General features: G+C 42.6%; 1 protein-coding gene across 6 annotated transcripts in view; it reads right to left on the reverse strand.

Annotated features, from left to right (window-relative positions):
- POLN (DNA polymerase nu) overlaps nt 1–21,216 on the reverse strand; it is a 219,602-nt gene that overhangs the window by 173,940 nt on the left and 24,446 nt on the right. For all 6 annotated transcript variants that reach the window (XM_075857050.1, XM_075857041.1, XM_075857059.1 and 3 more), the window contains 4 exons: nt 17,918–18,024; nt 16,475–16,517; nt 15,687–15,838; nt 14,007–14,059 (listed from right to left, as the gene is read on the reverse strand). In XM_075857050.1, the coding sequence (XP_075713165.1) occupies nt 14,007–14,059; nt 15,687–15,838; nt 16,475–16,517; nt 17,918–18,017 (348 nt within the window). In that variant the 5' untranslated portion in view covers nt 18,018–18,024. The remainder of the gene's footprint in view (nt 1–14,006; nt 14,060–15,686; nt 15,839–16,474; nt 16,518–17,917; nt 18,025–21,216) is intronic.

A 21,216-nucleotide genomic window follows, 5' to 3' on the forward strand; every position in this document is an offset into this window, starting at 1 on the left:
TTTTGTATATATATTATGTTTTTGTTATTTTATGTTTTTTATTCCAAGTTGTGCAAAGTTTGTCCGAATATGAGCTTAAATACCCCCAGGGATATCTCCCCGTTGGTATAAATATTCAGCCTGATAGATGCTGTTGGAGTGTGTCCTCCGTCTGTTGCATCTATATTATTATATTGAGACTGGATAGCTGCACTTTGTATGGATATCAGCCTGTGTTGGCTGATGCAGCTATCAGCTGCTAAGTCCTTACAGGGGCTGCTGCTGTTGTGCTGAGTCTGGATAGCTGCACTATCTCGGGATGTGTCAGTGTTTATCAGCTACAGAGCCCTTATAAGGGCTGCTTTCTCGTTCCTGTCACTGAACTCACTCTCGTGCTGAGACTTGGTAGCTGCACTGTCTGAGGCTGTAAGCCAGTGTATATCAGCTGGTGCAGCTGCTAGCTTCTAAGTCCCCTTAGGGGCTGCTTCTTCGTTCCAGTCTGTCACTGGACTCACTCTCGTGCTGAGACTCGGTGGCTGCACTGTCTAAAGCTGTTAGTCAATGTTTTTCAGCTAGTGCAGCTGTCAGCTTCTAAGCCCTTATAAGGGCTACTTCCTCCTTCCAATCTGTCACTGAGTTTGCCCTACGCGTTTCCTTGCTATTACTGATGTCTGCCGCAATTCTTCAGGGGCCTGCAGTAGGTAAGTATTATTTGTTTGTTTGATAATTAGCATACAATGGCATAAGAAGACATTCAGTGATGTCTGACGTCGCTTGTGTTTGCTAGCCGCCAATCCACGGTTCTCCTCCGTTTCACCTGGTAGTTCCAACAATCCCGAGGTAGAGGTCGTTCATCGGGAACTGTGCACAGTCTGGGCCCAGGTTCAGAAAAACCTAGAGGTGTCCCAGAGCGTACAAAAAACTCAGGCTGATAAAAAACGTTCTGCTAACCCCCTGTTTATGGTCGGGGATCTGGTGTGGTTGTCGTCTAGGAACTTGCGTCTCAAGGTTCCGTCCAAGAAGTTTGCTCCCCGGTTTATTGGGCCGTATAAGGTCATTGAGGTCCTCAATCCTGTCTCCTTCCGGCTGGAGTTACCCCCGTCTTTTCGGATACACGACGTGTTTCATGCCTCCCTCCTCAAACGCTGCTCCCCGTCCTTGGCTCCCTCGAGGAGACCTCCTGTTCCCATCCTCACCCCTGAGGGGGTGGAATTGGAGGTGGCCAGGATTGTGGACAGCAAGATGGTCCAAGGCTCCCTCCAGTACCTGGTCCATTGGAGAGGATACGGGCCCGCGGAGAGGACTTGGGTACCCGCCCGGGATGTTCACGCTGGGGTATTGGTCAGGAGGTTCCACCTGCGTTTCCCCAGTAAGCCAGGTCCACTTAGAAAGGGTCCGGTGGCCCCTCATAAAAGGGGGGGTACTGTAAAGGATCTGCCAGGCACAGCTTCGGGGTTAACTCCCAGAACTAATCAGTCAGCACCTGAGAATACATCCCTGAGACTGACTCCTGCTTCCACCATTCAGGCTGGCAGGCTTAGGAGTGGGAGTACCTATCGTAACCTGGCCAGACTCAGCTAGCTCCCGCCCTCGGTCTATTTAAGCCTGCACTTCCTGTCCCTCGGTGCTTGTGATTTCTTTCCTTGTGGTTTCCTGGCCCAGCTACAGCTCCTGCTATTTTTGATCCTGCTCCATACAGACCCTGGCTTACCGACTACTCTTCTGCTTTTCGTTTTGTACCTCGCACACTCCTGGCTTGACTCGGCTCGTTCACCACTCTGGTTGCTCACGGTGTTGCCGTGGGCAACGGCCCCTTTTTCTTGCTTGTGTTCCTTTGTATGTTTGTCGTGTTTGTCGTGCACTTACTGAGCGCAGGGACCGCCGCCCAGTTGTACCCCGTCGCCTAGGGCGGGTCGTTGCAAGTAGGCAGGGACAGAGTGGCGGGTAGATTAGGGCTCACTTGTCCGTCTCCCTACCCCCTGCCATTACAGGTGGAGTCTAAAATTCTGTCTGGAATGATATTGAAATCTCCGCATAAAATAAGCTGCCCCTGCTGGATTTTGCGAACTTTCCGTATAGTTTTGTTTAGAAATCTGATCTGAGAAACATTAGGAGCATATATATTGACTAGTGTGATTAGGGTATCGTTAATGGAGCATATCAGAGCAAGAAATCTCCCCCCCACATCTACCCGGGAGTCCACTAATTTAAAATCTATCGTATCCCTGATGGCTATCAAGACCCCCGCCTTTTTCCGTTCAGCATTAGACATAAAAACATGGGGAAATCTAGCATTTGCGAAGGTCGGACATTTCAATTGCTGAAAATGTGTTTCTTGCAGACACATAATATCCGCCCCAGACTTCAGAGCCTCCTTCCAGGCCGACGACCTCTTAAAAGGACTATTTAGACCAGGGGTCTCAAACTCGGCCGGGTAGGTGGGCCGCATAAAGAAAAAATGGGAAGTTGACGGGCCGCTAATTGATACAATACAAAATTATTGTTAATCAATTAGTTATTTGAACTACTATAACACTATATTACTATAATAATAATAATACTACATTACTATAATAATAGCGCTAGGTTTAAAATTTGAGATATTTCTCCACGTGCTTATTTCAACAATCCAGCTTTCCAGTTTAAGTGTCGCTAAATGCAGTCCGGCGGCTCAGTTAGCACACATGTCAAGATTGGGCAGCCCCTTTTTAGATAGTGCCCTCTGTGGATGCTGCCGCAGTGCCCTCTGTGGATAATGCAACACACCCCTAGATAAGGCCACAGTGCCCTCTGTAGATAAGGCCACAGTGCCCTCTGTAGATAAGGCCACAGTGCCCTCTGTAGATAAGGCCACAGTGCCCTCTGTAGATAAGGCCACAGTGCCCTCTGTAGATAAGGCCACAGTGCCCTCTGTAGATAAGGCCACAGTGCCCTCTGTAGATAAGGCCACAGTGCCCTCTGTAGATAAGGCCACAGTGCCCTCTGTAGATAAGGCCACAGTGCCCTCTGTAGAGGCTGCCAAAGTGCCCTCTGTAGAGGCTGCCAAAGTGCCCTCTATAGAGGCTGCCCCAGTGCCCTCTGTAGAGGCTGCCCCATTGCCCTCTGTAGAGGCTGCCCCAGTGCCCTCTGTAGAGGCTGCCCCAGTGATGTCAGGGGCTTGCCCAGAGCTGGAGTCCCAGGCAGAGAGCTAGTAGGCTCTTCCTGGGACTCCAGCTGTGCTCCTGACATCACTGGGACTCCTGTTCTGGGGAAGCCCCTGACATCATTGTCGATGTATGGACAGCGATGTCAGAGGCTTCCCCAGAGTCCCGGAGCAGAGCCGATAATAGCGCTCTGCCCGGGACTCCGCTCTGGGAAAGACCCTGACACACTGTCCATATATGCAGGCTTGATCGGGACATGGGTACGATCGTCTTTCCTTATCAACAGCTTAGTAGGGAAGCCCCACTTATAGGGTATTTTATGATTCCGTAGCAACAGGGTTACCGGAGAGAAGGCCCTCCTTGCTTGTAACGTAGCCTGCGAGAGATCCGCATATAGATGGACGCGTTTTCCGCGCAGCGAACATCAAGGCCTCTTTCACATGATAAAAATGAATGCGGGAGATCACGTCACGTGGTATGTCAGCCGGCAGAGCTTTGGGTTTAGGCAAACGGTGAGCACGATCAATAATCCAATCCGGAGGGTGGGTGTCGGGCAATAGGGTTTTAATCAGCTTCTGGAGATACCCCTGAAGATCCGCTTGTGCCACCGATTCAGGAATGCCCCGAAACTTAACATTGTTCCGCCTGTTTCGATCCTCCATATCCGCCATTTTATTTTTCATAGCTTCCACCTCCTCCTCTAACGCATAATGCGCATCAACCAGATCATTATGGGCCTGTGTGAAATCTCCCATCTTGTTCTCTACATGATCCACTCTAGTACCCAGATCTTCTATGGAAGTATTTAGCTTGGCAGTGATTTTGGCCATATCCTGTTGCAAAGATCCTCTAAGCGCCATTACAATGCCTTTAATAAACGTTTCTGACGCCACCTGGTCTGTGGTGGGCAGATTAGATATGGGGTCTCCTTCCCTTGCAGCATCTTCCTCCGAGGACCCTGGGCTCTGTCTATCAGGGTTTGCTATAGTCCCTTCTTCCTCCCTCTCCAGCCTCTGTTCCTCTGCCCTGTCAGTTTGGGGTGTTTGCAGAGGGCTAGCTGCATATAGCGCTTCTCCCTCTCTCTCCTTAGATCCCTATAATGCGATTAGGTTGAGAAAAACGGGACCAACGGCGCTGCTTGGTTTAAAGATAATCCACAACCATTCCAGTGGGTAAAGAAATAAAAGGATTTATTGGTAATAGGCTACGCGTTTCGACGCCGCACCGGCGTCTTCCTCAGGCCAATGCAGACTGTGCGGTTTCAGCCTTATTTATACACTAAGGCAAGGAAGAAAGACCGCCAGAATGCAAAAGGGTCAAAGGTCATAAAAACAGAAACAAGAAAACAAAAGAAAACATCAACATGACACATTTAAAAAACACTTTTGCACAACGATTGGGTATATATCAGTCAAAAGAATTGCAAATTTAAAAAGGATTTTTAAAAATTTTTGAGTTTTAGATTTTTACAACCATATATTGTTTATGCCAGCACACAAACTGACACGTCATTAGCAGGGTTCCACATAAGAGGGACTTTTCGGGCCAAAATGCTGACTTTTATTTGTACAACTAGTTGTGGTTAAACAACAGTCATCGGGTTAGAAATAAATTGAAGTTTTGGTCATTTGATAGTGTAGCGGTGTAACACTACAGGGCTTGCTGAATCGGAAGCGTCCCTGGTTACCACGGACCGTAACAGGTACGGAAGCCGGGATGGATCAAAAGCTTGTAATGAACCGCACAGTTGGAACGCATGAAGCTACGGTCCTCGATACAAAAGAATCGGAAGGGGAGCGAGGTGCCAGGACTGGTGAGTGACAATGACCCGTACTAGGAATGATATGAAGGGATATTTAAATAATTAAAACTAAATGAGGGCCCTTGTTAAAGATAGATATTATAAAAAAGCATGATAATACTGGTTTAACTGTAAGTCTAGTTTGTGTATAAATAAATAGTTAGCTAAAATGATGCAATTGTATGCCGTGAACAGAAGAACGTTTGCTTTTATGATTGGAGGACACAATATGATTAGGTTGGGGTATGATCGAATAATACTATACAATAATATAATAGATCCCTGGATTTTTACCAGTATGATAGAACAATGTAATATAATAGAATATATCCAGACAGTAGATTATATGTTTAGATAGAATGGGTTGGTATTAATATTTGTGAATGAATTCTATTTTGTAACAATCTTGTCCTATACAAGGACAGGGTGGTTCATATATACAAAGAGGACAACGATATTCCGTAAGAACGGGTAACTTGGTTTCTGATTATTCCGGAGTATTTTGGAGTATTTTGTATATATTTGTTTTTTGACACATGGTTTTTTGTTTGTTCAATTTGAAATTGGTTTCAATTTTTATATATATATATATTTTATATTTTTTATATATATACATATATATATATATATATATATTAGATCTTATTTTAAATTATTCTAATGCGGACTCCGTGAGGTCATTCAAACCTTTTGGATGTAGGGTTTCTAATTTGTAAATCCAAAAATTCTCTCTTTGCTTTAGTCTGGTGAATCTGTCTGGTAGGTCTAATGGTATCTGTTCAATAGGTGTGACCTTGATATTTGAAAAATTACATTTATGCTTGTACATGCAATGGCGGGACACGCTTTGTTTTAAAAAACCTTTAGTGACATTGAACCTGTGTTTGTTTATACAATTTCTCAGAGTTTGTGTGGTCCGACCTACATACTGGAGATTACAAGTGCATTCAAGCAGGTAAACGATATAAGTGCTCCCGCAATTTAGAAAGTCTTTTATTATGAATTTTTCCCCGGTCGTTGTTGAGAAGTATTCTCTGCATTTATTTGTAATGTTATGGCAGCAAAGACATCTATTTTGGCCACATCGGTAAGAGCCTTTTAAATCTCTCGTTAGGCTCGGGTTAGATGTGTTTATTTTCCGTAGTTTACTAGGGGCTATTATATTTTGGATAGTTTTCGCCCGTCTATATGTGATATTGGGTTTGGCTGGTATTAGTGGTTTTAAAAAGGGGTCATTGGTCAATATATGCCAATGTTTTTGGAGAATGGTAGCGATGGTATTGCTCCCTTTTGTGAATGCAGTAATGAAGTTTGTTTTAACCATTTTTTGACTTGATTCATTCTTGGTGTTTGTGTGTTTTACTTGAATGCATTCTTTTTGTGTAAGACTCCTGGCTTTGGACTCTGCACCTTTAATGAGACTCTTGGGGAAGCCTTTCTCCAAAAATCTCTGGTGTAGAATCCTACATTCTTGGTCAAAGGTTACATCATCTGAACAGTTTTTTCTAATTCGTCGGTATTGGCCGAACGGTATGTTTCTAAGCCACGGGGGATAGTGTGCACTTTTAAAATCGAGATAGCTATTTACATCGACCATTTTAAAATGGGTCCTAGTTGTAAAATGGCCATTATTTTTTCCTATTGTTAAATCTAAAAAATCTATGTTTGTGTCCGAGAAGTTGTGGGTAAAAGTGAGGCCAAAGTTGTTATTATTTAGAACCCCTATAAAATCACTGGCAGTCTTGGAGTCGCCCTTCCATATAAAAAACAAATCATCGATAAAACGTTTGTAAAGCAGAATTTTATCTCTAAAAACATGTTGGCTGAGGATGAGGGCTTCTTCAAAAGCCCCCATATAAAGGTTTGCATACGAGGGGGCAAACCGTGTTCCCATTGCGCATCCCTTTATTTGTTTGTAGAATTTACCATCGGAGTTAAAAACATTGTGGGTTAGAATAAAATCTACACAATCTATGATAAAATTGAGTTGTAAGTTTGAGTACCGCGAGTCTGTTGTGAGGTAGTCTAAGATGGCTTGTATACCCTGCGTATGGGGGATGTTAGTGTAAAGTGAGGATACGTCCGCTGTGATAAAACTAATATTAGATATATCACAGGTTGATTGTAATTGAAAAAGATCATTTATGAGTTGAGTGGAATCCTTGAGGAAGGCAGGTAATTTCGTAACTAAGGGTTGAAGGTGAATGTCTACAAAGTGAGATAGGTGAATTACCTGCCTTCCTCAAGGATTCCACTCAACTCATAAATGATCTTTTTCAATTACAATCAACCTGTGATATATCTAATATTAGTTTTATCACAGCGGACGTATCCTCACTTTACACTAACATCCCCCATACGCAGGGTATACAAGCCATCTTAGACTACCTCACAACAGACTCGCGGTACTCAAACTTACAACTCAATTTTATCATAGATTGTGTAGATTTTATTCTAACCCACAATGTTTTTAACTCCGATGGTAAATTCTACAAACAAATAAAGGGATGCGCAATGGGAACACGGTTTGCCCCCTCGTATGCAAACCTTTATATGGGGGCTTTTGAAGAAGCCCTCATCCTCAGCCAACATGTTTTTAGAGATAAAATTCTGCTTTACAAACGTTTTATCGATGATTTGTTTTTTATATGGAAGGGCGACTCCAAGACTGCCAGTGATTTTATAGGGGTTCTAAATAATAACAACTTTGGCCTCACTTTTACCCACAACTTCTCGGACACAAACATAGATTTTTTAGATTTAACAATAGGAAAAAATAATGGCCATTTTACAACTAGGACCCATTTTAAAATGGTCGATGTAAATAGCTATCTCGATTTTAAAAGTGCACACTATCCCCCGTGGCTTAGAAACATACCGTTCGGCCAATACCGACGAATTAGAAAAAACTGTTCAGATGATGTAACCTTTGACCAAGAATGTAGGATTCTACACCAGAGATTTTTGGAGAAAGGCTTCCCCAAGAGTCTCATTAAAGGTGCAGAGTCCAAAGCCAGGAGTCTTACACAAAAAGAATGCATTCAAGTAAAACACACAAACACCAAGAATGAATCAAGTCAAAAAATGGTTAAAACAAACTTCATTACTGCATTCACAAAAGGGAGCAATACCATCGCTACCATTCTCCAAAAACATTGGCATATATTGACCAATGACCCCTTTTTAAAACCACTAATACCAGCCAAACCCACATATCACATATAGACGGGCGAAAACTATCCAAAATATAATAGCCCCTAGTAAACTACGGAAAATAAACACATCTAACCCGAGCCTAACGAGAGATTTAAAAGGCTCTTACCGATGTGGCCAAAATAGATGTCTTTGCTGCCATAACATTACAAATAAATGCAGAGAATACTTCTCAACAACGACCGGGGAAAAATTCATAATAAAAGACTTTCTAAATTGCGGGAGCACTTATATCGTTTACCTGCTTGAATGCACTTGTAATCTCCAGTATGTAGGTCGGACCACACAAACTCTGAGAAACCGTATAAACAAACACAGGTTCAATGTCACTAAAGGTTTTTTAAAACAAAGCGTGTCCCGCCATTGCATGTACAAGCATAAATGTAATTTTTCAAATATCAAGGTCACACCTATTGAACAGATACCATTAGACCTACCAGACAGATTCACCAGACTAAAGCAAAGAGAGAATTTTTGGATTTACAAATTAGAAACCCTACATCCGAAAGGTTTGAATGACCTCACGGAGTCCGCATTAGAATAATTTAAAATAAGATCTAACATATATATATATATGTATATATATAAAAAATATAAAATATATATATATATATATATAAAAATTGAAACCAATTTCAAATTGAACAAACAAAAAACCATGTGTCAAAAAACAAATATATACAAAATACTCCAAAATACTCCGGAATAATCAGAAACCAAGTTACCCGTTCTTACGGAATATCGTTGTCCTCTTTGTATATATGAACCACCCTGTCCTTGTATAGGACAAGATTGTTACAAAATAGAATTCATTCACAAATATTAATACCAACCCATTCTATCTAAACATATAATCTACTGTCTGGATATATTCTATTATATTACATTGTTCTATCATACTGGTAAAAATCCAGGGATCTATTATATTATTGTATAGTATTATTCGATCATACCCCAACCTAATCATATTGTGTCCTCCAATCATAAAAGCAAACGTTCTTCTGTTCACGGCATACAATTGCATCATTTTAGCTAACTATTTATTTATACACAAACTAGACTTACAGTTAAACCAGTATTATCATGCTTTTTTATAATATCTATCTTTAACAAGGGCCCTCATTTAGTTTTAATTATTTAAATATCCCTTCATATCATTCCTAGTACGGGTCATTGTCACTCACCAGTCCTGGCACCTCGCTCCCCTTCCGATTCTTTTGTATCGAGGACCGTAGCTTCATGCGTTCCAACTGTGCGGTTCATTACAAGCTTTTGATCCATCCCGGCTTCCGTACCTGTTACGGTCCGTGGTAACCAGGGACGCTTCCGATTCAGCAAGCCCTGTAGTGTTACACCGCTACACTATCAAATGACCAAAACTTCAATTTATTTCTAACCCGATGACTGTTGTTTAACCACAACTAGTTGTACAAATAAAAGTCAGCATTTTGGCCCGAAAAGTCCCTCTTATGTGGAACCCTGCTAATGACGTGTCAGTTTGTGTGCTGGCATAAACAATATATGTTTGTAAAAATCTAAAACTCAAAAATTTTTAAAAATCCTTTTAAAATTTGCAATTCTTTTGACTGATATATACCCAATCGTTGTGCAAAAGTGTTTTTTAAATGTGTCATGTTGATGTTTTCTTTTGTTTTCTTGTTTCTGTTTTTATGACCTTTGACCCTTTTGCATTCTGGCGGTCTTTCTTCCTTGCCTTAGTGTATAAATAAGGCTGAAACCGCACAGTCTGCATTGGCCTGAGGAAGACGCCGGTGCGGCGTCGAAACGCGTAGCCTATTACCAATAAATCCTTTTATTTCTTTACCCACTGGAATGGTTGTGGATTATCTTTAAACCAAGCAGCGCCGTTGGTCCCGTTTTTCTCAACCTAATCGCATTATTAACATTGACAGCAAACCTGCTTTGACTGTGACGTGGACCTGGCTGCAGCTTTTCAAGCCGTATTGACACCTTAAGGTGTCCACCACCCGAGGTAAGCGGAATCACCGCACTCACCATTCCTCTGATAAGTATCAGATTCTCATTTGCGGCGCCGTGTCTCTTTTCTAATCTCCTTAGATCCCTGTCTGGGGCACACCGGAGTGTGTGAAGACTCACCCAGAGAGGCTGCAGGAGACGCTGGTCCGGAGCTCCTGCAACGAGCGCCGGAATCTCCTGGGGAGTTCAAGCCGGCGCCATCTTGGATGCCGTCCCACCTCATGCTGCGGGTAGAGAAGAAGTCAGTCAGGCGCTTCGGGCCGGTTTTGTTGCCTCTCTTCCTGGTCATCATCTCGCCTGCACTCCGGGAATCCGGAAAATGGCAGGCAAGTCGGCTTTTGGTCGCTTATTTACCGTCGCTTCGAGGTCTGAGGACGGAGCTCCGAGTTAAGCGTCCGCCACAGTCAGCATCCAGGCCACGCCCCCCCCCCTTTTTTTTAAAAAAAAAAAGACTTTATTTTTCCCAAACTGTTACAATTTGTTACAGTACAGTAAATAAAACAATAGAAACAAGACAAATGGCACGGCATCTGGTAGGCACTATAATTTTTCAGAAGAGATGTAGCACATATAGAACATACCTCCTCAATGAATTAGGAATAGTGAAGTGTGCCCTTGCAATGCCTCACAAGAAAACAACATTCACACCACATTCATCCCATGCCCCATTCTTCCCAACCCCCCACAGTCCAATCAGAATTTTTTTCCCCCACCTTTAAACCACAGATTCAGATGACTCCAACCATCTGGACCAGATCTTATAAAATTTCTGTTTAAATATAATTTACGATACATGGGTACATATTTATTCACCATTTGCTTCCAGTGAGCCAAACTAGGGCCCTCCGTGGCCTTCCATGCCATAATCACAATTTTTCTAGCGCAGAATAGAACAAAACGAAAAAACATTTTTTCATAGTAATTCTGTACGACATCATTTATGATACCCAAAAGACACACCTGAAGGGCAAGGAGCCTCGGAAATTCAAAGTGGGTATGAAGATTCTACTACATCCTACCAAAAGGGGGCAATCCCGGGACACAGCCATACACAGTGTATATATGTACAGTACCTACTTCCGACTGGCATCTAAAACCGCTATCCAAAGACAGCATCTCAGTCCTCTGGAGTCTAACTGGTGTATAGTAAATCCGATGCAGAAACCGAGATTGTATCAGAAAATCTCTCGCACTAGTAACCGAAGCAAAAAATGACAGTTCTACCTCCCTCCACTCCTCCTCTTCTAGATCAGGGATATCCCCCTTCCACGAGTAAAGGCTTTATTAAAAGGTCGTTGGCCAAAGGACAGCAATAATGCATATATTTGAGTAAGGAGCTTTGAAAGGGCCGGGGCCCCCAGAAGATCCTCCAGTCTAGAGAACCCCAACTGAGGCGACACAGAACCAAATTGGGCAAACCAAGCATGTCGTAACTGGAGATAGTGGAAAAAGACCTTCTGCGACAGCTCAAATCTATCTCTAAGTTCAAAAAAGGATAGAAAGCCAGAGTCTTCTGCAGACAATCGACCCAGGAACTTTACCCCAGACCTTGCCCACATTCCCGCCTCCGGCAAAAATTCAAAATGGGGCAACCAAGGATTATTCCATATCAGAGTTCCAGTTGAGTATAATGGGACCGTTGTGACCTCTATCATAGCATGAGCTGCCTTCCATGCTACAGCCACCGTCTGAGGCGGGAGAGGTACACTATCCCGGGATTTGAATCTATAAAGTAAATTTGTAAGACTTTGATAAGATGTCATAAGCGCTGCTGCAAGTGCAGTGGCTGCATTACTCAAATCAATATCTATCCACCACCGTGCAATCACCATTTGAGATGCCAGGTAATACAGATAAAGGTTAGGTGCTGCCATTCCCCCCATGTGTTTAGGAGCCTGTAGTAGACCAAGACCAAACCTGGGGATATTACCCTGCCAGTAAAAAGACCCTAAAACTAAAAATAAGTCTATGGAGGGATGCGTGACACGTAGTAAAATAGGTTATGTCCTATTTTTTCATGGACCCTTCACACGCTCCACTGAAACGATCATGTGAACGGTCTCATTGCAAATAAATGAGCCCGTGTGACGGCCATTGATTTAACGGCCGTCACACGGACGTGATACACGCTCCGCACTCGTCAGAATGAGCCCTAACAGCTTGTATTATAGCTCAGAGCTGTATTTACAATTCTGCTGGTTGTTGTTGTTGTTAGAATCAGTCGACAAGCTTGTTGTCAGACACGCCCCTAAAAGCTTAGCTGAGCTCTTATAATGCAAAAGAACAGATAGTTCATACTACTTTAGATTACTTGCACATTACCTGGTGTACAGAGTACATTGCTCAGGACACAATGACTAAGGGAAGCACTGTGCAAACATTCAGCCAGCAGGGAATGCGGGGAGATTAAAATGGGTTGTTTTACCAAGACAACCCATTTTTAAAACGAAGACCTGTTTGTCTAACCTTTGCTACATCGAGGAAAACCACATCTGGCCGCTGATTTCAAATGTAACTTTATATGGTGGTCATTCAAATTAATGGCTGTCCATGTAATGCATGAGTCAGGCCCGGACTGACAATCCGTTATTTCTGTCAGCTTCCGGAAGAGATGCTCTAAGTAACTGTTATTGGGCCAAAGTAGAGATAAAGACATAAATCTGCCAAGGATAAAAGGGATCGTGGTGAGATCCTGGCAATGACTTCAGAGCTGTCTGCTCAAACTATCTGCACTATCTCTGAAGCTGCTACAGCCACTGATGCCTTTAGTTAGGCTTTATTCAGACAACCGACCAGGTGTGCAAATTGGCCGTGAAAACAAATGTTTTTCACGGCTGATTTGCTCTTGTGCGGGGCCCCTTTTCACGGATCCCTCATAGACTTGAGTCTATTGAGGGACCCGGAAACCGGGCAAAAATAGAACATGTCCTATTTTTTCCAGGCCCTTCACATGGTCTGTTAAAAAAAAACAGCTGTGTGAATAGCCCTATAGAGATTGCATTGATTTTAATGTAGCCATGTGACAGCCGTTAAAAAAAACGTCCGTCACCCGGCCGATTATCTCTGTCATGTGAATAAGGCCTAAGAAAGGCAAATTTTCACAGCCATAAACAAATGATAAGGTTAAAAACTTCCCCATTTCAATATTTTCTGTCTCCTGACTTAAAGAGATAGGTAAGAAATGGCAGTAGTGAGAGATCATGTAGTCATCCATCAAAACAATATATATGTGTAAAGGTGCCCATACACATTAAATGAAAGTCGGCCAAACCTGTCAGACTGGACAATTATCTAACGTGTGTAGTGACCTCCCAACTCTCACCCAGCATCCGATGTTGGGGTAAAGAACGAATTCAACATGCCCGATCCTTTGTTCCTGTGGGAGATATGCATGAGGGGTCTGTCAGCGGATTACTCCCCTCTCCCCATTCATATGACATGCACGCCTGACCGAGCCAAGTCTGCATCTTAATGGTCAGGAGGAACTACTGTCTAAGCATGCTTGATAAAAGGTCCTATAGCAGGACGGAAACGTTGCAGCTTGTGCTTGCTTAATAAACCACCATTTTTTTCACCATTACGGAGTGCTGTGGGATTTTCTTCTATATTTACCTACATCCCCTGGATCGGGATTACCTGCTTGCACCCGAGACCATCTTGGAACTGTATTTTGAGTGCTGCTGCTTTTATATATATATGGGAAGTGGGGCTCCGGACAGTACAGTATGATTGAAAAAGGACACATTTCCATCAAGTTTAACCAGGGAAGTAGAGAGTATGTGGATAAAGGAAAAGGGGAGGGTTAAATCTTAAAAACTTCCCCCTATAGATCCAGATATTAAGAAGCTGTACATTATTTTCTTAGAACTTGCCTCGTCATAACATCCTGTGGAAAATGTATCGCTGCTGTGAACTTCTGAGCTATCTGTCAAAACAGAAAATTCTTAACAAATGTGGTTGTAGTAATGAACAATATCCTTCATAAAAGTCATTAACCCCTTACTGCCACAGCCATTTTTCATTTTTCCTCCTCACATTCCAAGAGCCATAACTTTTTTTATTTTCCATCGACATAGGAGCATAAGGCGTTTTTTTGCACGACGAGTTGTCGTTTTTAATGGCACCATTTGGTGTATCGTATAATGTACATTTAAAAATTATTTTGTGGAGTCAAATAAAAAAAAGAGCAATTCCTAAAAAATTTTAGGGTTCGGTTTTTATGTTATGACCCTGAGACTCCTAACTTATTTAGTTTTCTGCTGAAGGAGCAGTGTGAGGGCTTGTTTTTTGCGGGGAAAGCTGTATTTTAAGTTACTGACATTTTGGGGTACATGTAACTTTTGATCACTTTTTATTCTATTTTTTTTATCGGCACCTCTTGAATTTACTGGGTTCCGTTGTGTTTCCATCATGGTGTCCATAGTTTTTTACCGGAAAAAACAGCGCAGCATGTGGCGCCATTGTTTCCAGCATTTAGGACCAGATCTGTGACAGAGACACCAAACGGAGCCTCCAACGCAGACGTTAACAGGCCCTCACATTTATGGCGGATATCGGGAAGAAGTTAAAAAAGAGGGTCAAAATAATATATTGTTTCTTTGTAAACCTAGCACTCTTGTAAGCAGCTGGAATGACTGTATAGTGTAGTAGGTTCATTAGAATAAGGCTAGATTTATGTCATCCTTTAAAAACGTCCTGTTTGTTTTTTGTTTTTTTATCATGTAAAAAAATGAATGTCAAACAGGACGCCTATCCTGTAATATCCTGTTGCCATAGACTTACTGTATAGAAAAACTGATCCGTCAGTATCCAGTTGTTCAACAGGACAGAAAATAAGACCGTCCCGTTTGACTGTACTGTTGAAAAAAAGAATCCTGACGGAAACTTGTAATACAGAGATAAACAGGCACTTTTTACCATGATGGAATCCCCATTGAAAAATGTTCACCGATCCATTTTAAAAGGGGATCTGTTGGCAGGCTTCCATAAATGACGGCCTGTAATCACTTGTTTATAATTTGGAAATTATTAAAAAACAAATATGGCATTTAACTTTATACTTACTTATAGCTTGCTGTATTAATAAAATCACATAGGCCCCACTATGCCTTTAAAGGGGTTGTCTCATGAGGACATACCCTGTCCATTAGCCCAACTAGGGTATATAGACATCATAGAGGGACCGGTTCCCCCTAAGGACCTCCTCTGTATGAGCCAGAACGGAGAGCCTTTCTGTAAGAACGACTCATATTCTAGCGGACTCAAATATTACATAGACTACCATATATCTGAATGTGCACTATGTCATACTACATTTCCAAGCAGTGCCCACATGGCTAGAGGAGGCTTCACCCGGCAAAATCAGTTGTATGCCGTGGATGTTGGGAGCAGGACGTGCTAAGATCAACTGATCACCGTGGGGGAGGTAATATGAAAGGGGTTGTCTCCGATGAGACAACCATTTTAATATCCTCCAAAGCTAATGTGAAAAGTCTCCACTTATTTGTGACGTGATAGATATATATATTGTATACATAGCATGCTTGTCTTACTGAGGAGTTGATAGTTCTTCATTGGAGTTGAGGTTCCTTCTAACTCAATGTGATTACACCGGGTCTCCGCTTGTTTTAACACGTTCTCCTTCCAGTAATCCATACGTGACTTTCCCTCATTTGCTTTCAAAGTCACGCGATGTAAAATCTCACTTTAAAAAAACATACACATCATTATACATATATCACTTATTCTTTGCATGCCTAATCACTCAGGAAATACATTGTAATGTGTAATTTGTGTTGTGTGGAAGAGCAGAAACCAGTAATACAAATAAGGGGAAATAAAACAAAGCACCTGAATGTGGATTGCCAGTCAGAGATTCTCAGATTTGCTCAATCAACATTCTTGTTCATAGGGGGCAGTATTATAATCAATAGTACTGGCAGGGAAAACATAATAGGGGGAATTTATCAACGGCTATATACCAGTGTTATGGCGTAAAAAGTCACAAACTATGGCGCACACCGTATTTGCGCAATACTTTGTGACCTTTTTCAATTTTACATCGCCTCCTCCACTTAAAAAAAAAACTGGCGTAAATTATAGTGGAAATCTACGCCTGCTCATAGCTGCCCGTAGATTTCCCCTTTCAGGCGCACGGACAGCCAGAGATGCGCCTAATGTGATGTATGCATCTTATTAAATTAGCCGAATTTTAATCCAATGCTCTTAATGGTAATACTGGCGTATGAAACGCCAATCTTAATAAATCCCCCCATTGGCTTTCATTTTTTAATATTTAGATTGACTATTGTCTCCACTCGTGGTCATGTTTCTCACTTACAGATGTTGTTTTTCCTGGAGTGTGTCAGACATACAGGGCTCATCTGGAAAAAAACAAAAACTAATTTATACTCGTGACTTCTAAAACAAATTAGCACTGTTCTTATTGATATATCATGAAAATTAAGAAAATCTTATCAACCTACAATCCTGCGTAAATGTAACATCTGGTAAATTACTGCAGGGGACAAAACCTCACGTGTCAAAAAAGCCTAAAGTTTGTTTTTTTTCAATAATGATCATCTACGTGATAGGTGATAAAAGTCTGATGAGACCCCTCCAATCCTGAGAACAGGGGTCCCGGACTCCGGAAACCCCTGTTTTTGGGATCAGTTAGGGGCCCAGCTCAATGATCAGACGGTTATGACGTATCCTGTGGATCAGTGATAAATGATCATTATGAGAAAATCCCTTTAACGACCACCCACCGTCTTTTGATGGTGATTGGTGCTGGTCCTTAATATACAGCGAGGTCTTTTGGAGTCGCTGTAGAAGAGGCTGATGAGCGCTCATCCTCTAAGCAGGAGCTGTAACTTATAGCTCCTAAACTTAGAGAAGCCTGTTGAATACAGCTGGGATCAGAAAACATTCCGACCCCAGCTGTTTAACCCTTTGATCGCCGCGGTCAGTGACCGCAGCATGATCAAAGGGAACTCCCCTCTTTGATTGTGTCACTGGAAAACCGGTGACGCGATCAAACACCGGGGAATCTCTCTGCAGTCAGTACTGGGGACCTAGAGAGGACCCCAGGGCTGTCTGTTCAGTTTGACAGCTGTTAAGGAATAGTGACACAGTGTAATGGATTAGCATACAAAACTATGCTAATAAATTATAAGTTAAAAATAAAGTTGTAAATAAAGATATCCCTTAATGGGATTTAAAAAAAAAAAGTAACAAAAAAAATAAAAAAACAAAAAGTCATTATATTGCATAAAATATATTTTATTTCCCATACATTACATAAAAAAAAAATCCTACACATATTAAGTATTTACATTACTGTAATAACCTGAATAATTACTGCGAAAAAAATATACAATTTCTCCCGTCAATAAAAAAAACCAGTTATGGCCGAGAGGCAAAAACGGAAAAATGTAGACTTTTCAGGCCCGATCATTAAGGGGTTAATTAAATTCACTATGATTAAATGTTATTAAACAATAAAACATGAAACACTCCGGGGGGTGTTAATAGGGGCATCACATACATTTTTATCGAATTCATAAAATCACATGAGCACACGATGTTTGATGCACATGTCATTTTGTGCGGTGTATACACGCGATTGCGTGCGATCTACCACAATCTCGAAGTGCGATGATCACGACACGTTAAATTGCTGCAGGTCCTAATCACATAGGTGACATAGTTATTTTAGTGACATAGTTTAGAAAGAAGATTGACTGCTGACTGCAGGTAGGTTACACTGGATACAAGCCACTACCTGAATGACGGGGCTGTAGCGCTGACAGTATTTTTCCAGCCATGAGGGACATTGGCTCTTTACTGCAGTAAAATCCAAAGTCTTGTCTATAGTTTTCCATGATTAACCTTAAAAATACAAGGGAATAACAGCCTTAAAAATAAGTCTACATGCAAATGTCAAACTAAAACTAGACAATCCCAGGTCATATGATTAATTAGTACATCTGGACTTCATAGAGGGGGGAGGCGGGGCAAACACTCCGGCTCCCCTTCTATTAGGCCCCCCAGGGCACAAGGTCGGCACCAAGGTCAGGCAAATGCGGGCTGCTGTAGGGTCCACTGCTTCTCTCTGCTTTGCATTACATCCTGTGTTGTTCCTCTTACTCAGAACAGTAGGAGAAACTACACAGGATGCAGTTATGGAGGGGGCCCTTCATACAATCTCTGAGAGTGCTCCAGGGAAGCCCGTCAGTTATTACGGGCACTGACTGCCGCGGAGAGCCACTCGCATTTGCGAGCTGTGCTCCCATATAAAGTATGGGACCACGGTCCGTAAAAAGCAAAAAATAGAACATGTCCTATTTTTTGCGGAGTCTTTAACGCCACGGACACCTTCCCGTAAATATACCCCTTTCACAAATATACCTCCCCAGCAAAATAAGCTATTAACCGAAGAATGCCCGGAACCGGACTGTGAGAGAGCCCCTTTGACAAAACACCAAATAAACTACCAGTATGTTTTTTTTTTTTTTGAAGTGTGGGAAAGAATAAGGCCCCATTCACATCACGTTTAGGACTTCCGTCAGAGGTATACGTCAGTGGACGTGTACCTTAGACGAAAGCCCCAAACTTATACTACTGTATGGCATGCAGTGGGATGTCGCCCGGGGACTGGCCCTGGGAAAACTCCTGAAGTCACTGTCCATATATGCTCTGCCCAGGGACTCTGGTGCTAAGGAAGCTCTTGATGTCACTGTCCATATATGGGTTATCCAACTCAAATCCTCATAGCACCGAAACGTCATCTTAGAAGTGTATCCCATCACATTACTCTACTATCCATATATGAACAGTGATTCCAGAAGCTTCCCGTCCCCGGGCAGAGCTTCAGCTACGCTCTGCCCGGGGACTCCAGTATTGCTCCTGACCATATATAGACAGCGACATCAGGAGCTTTGCAAAGCCAGAGTCCCCAGCCAGATCGTTGGCAACCCTCTGGTCGGATTCTGGCCCTGGAGAAGCCCCTGATGTCACTGTCCATATATGGACAGTGATGTCAGGAGCTTTCTGACATACGTTTAGCGTATACCTGTAACGGATGTCATACACTGGCATCCGTTACCCATAGGCTCCCATGTTAAAAAACGTATACCATGTATTATACACTTTTTTGCGGAATCCCTCAGGGTGGAATAGCATAATCTACTGCGCTATTCAATCCATGAAAAAAAAAAAAGGTATGCCGACGTACACTATAAATGTAGGGCAATAACGTGATGTGAATGGGGCCTAGGGGGTACACAGAGGAAAAAAATACAAACTTCACCAGAAGTCCCATTAATTAGATGTGAACCCGAACCTCAGTGCTCCAAGGCAACAACACTAACCGCAGAGCCACAGGGAAGTTCATCTAATAACAGAGCACAGTCAAATTCGGGTCAAAATACTGAGGCCACAAACTATGAAATTTTCAACTACGTGGCTGTCCACATCTGTGGTGGAGGCTCTGTTAGGGGCCACCGTCACAGGTTTCGGCAGAAATTGCCGGAAACAATAGCTATTAAAACGGACGCTCTGACAGAACCCATTAAAGTCATTGGGTTCCGTCGGCTGTATGGTGGTGTACATGTTGCAACGAAACCGTTGCGTCTGGCATTTCCTTGTTCTGCTCCTCTGACGGAGCAGAACAACGGAAAGCCCTGATGCAGATGTGATCAGGGCCTATTAGTAGTTCACATACTGTAGGCACAGATGCGGTGCTAATGCAGTTCAATAATTCCCATGACAGCAAGACATCACCAGTGATAATTGAGTCCGGTTCCAGACTATCAGGTGAATTTCTGCTGAAGACCAGGACTATATTTTCCTATATCAGATTACCAGGTCTCACAAATTTCCTGTCTTTTTATCTTACAGTATTTTGGCACGTCGTTAGATATGCCAAAGTGTTATGATCGGTGGAGGACTTTCCTCTAGTACCCCTTCCGATCCCGGAAACGAGTGGACCGAACTTCCTTTTGCTTTTTCCCTGCACGGCATTGCTTCCAGCTACCTGCCGTGCAGGGAACTGTAGCAACACCGCTCCATTCAGTTCCCTGACCAGTGGATGAATGGGAGTGCAACTAAACTAACAATGTGGCTCCGTCATTCTGAGGATCGGTGGGGTACCAGATGTCGGACCCCCACAGATCAGAAGGTGATGGCATAACTTTGCCATTACTTCTCATAGCCAAACTCCTTCCCGCCTCCATGATACTTTTACGCCATCATGCCTATCATCTCCCTGTAATCACTTCCATAATTTTAACAACACAAATATTTTGCAAGCAATGTATGGTCGTTTGTGTATAATGTTTTTTTCCACAGCAAAAATCTACATGAGTTACATGTAGATTTTGCTTCAGATTCACAGTGGATTTCCCACATTTAGGCCTTGTTCACACAGTGCAGATTTGCTGTAGATTTTGCATGCACTTTGTAAGCTCAGACCAGAATTGGATCAAGGTGAGCAGACCTATAAGGCCTTCCTTTATATATATATCTACTGTGAAGATGCAGATTTGAAAATTCCCAGCATGCTCTAATTTCCGAGCGAAAAATGTTCTGCAGAATGTGGACGAGATTTGTTAAAATCTCATCCACGTCAGGCACTGTAATCCCAAACAGATTTTCCATGTGCAAATCCACAGCATTTCCATCCCATGTGCAGGGGGTGTCTGTGGATTCTGAGTTCAACATCAGCAGCAAAGACAATGAGAGGCCGGGAGCAGGAGCCTCAGTCACTGCTGGTGAGGTATAATGCAGCTGTGTCAGGGTATGTTCACACGCAGTGACCAAAAACGTCTGAAAATACGGAGCTGTTTTCGCCTGATTTTCAGACGTTTTTGTACCAACTCGCGTTTTTCGCTGCGTATTTTACGACCGTTTTTGGAGCTGTTTTTCAATGGAGTCAATGAAAAACACCTCCAAAAACGTCCCAAGAAGTGACATGCACTTCTTTTTCACGGGCGGTTTTTTACGCGCCGTATTTTGATAGCGACGTGTAAAATGAAGCCTCGTGGGAACAGAACACCGTAAAACCCATCGAAAGCAATGGGC

The sequence above is a fragment of the Rhinoderma darwinii genome, chromosome 1 (genome assembly GCF_050947455.1).
Source record: "Rhinoderma darwinii isolate aRhiDar2 chromosome 1, aRhiDar2.hap1, whole genome shotgun sequence".
In the NCBI taxonomy this organism is placed as follows: Eukaryota; Metazoa; Chordata; class Amphibia; order Anura; family Rhinodermatidae; genus Rhinoderma; species Rhinoderma darwinii.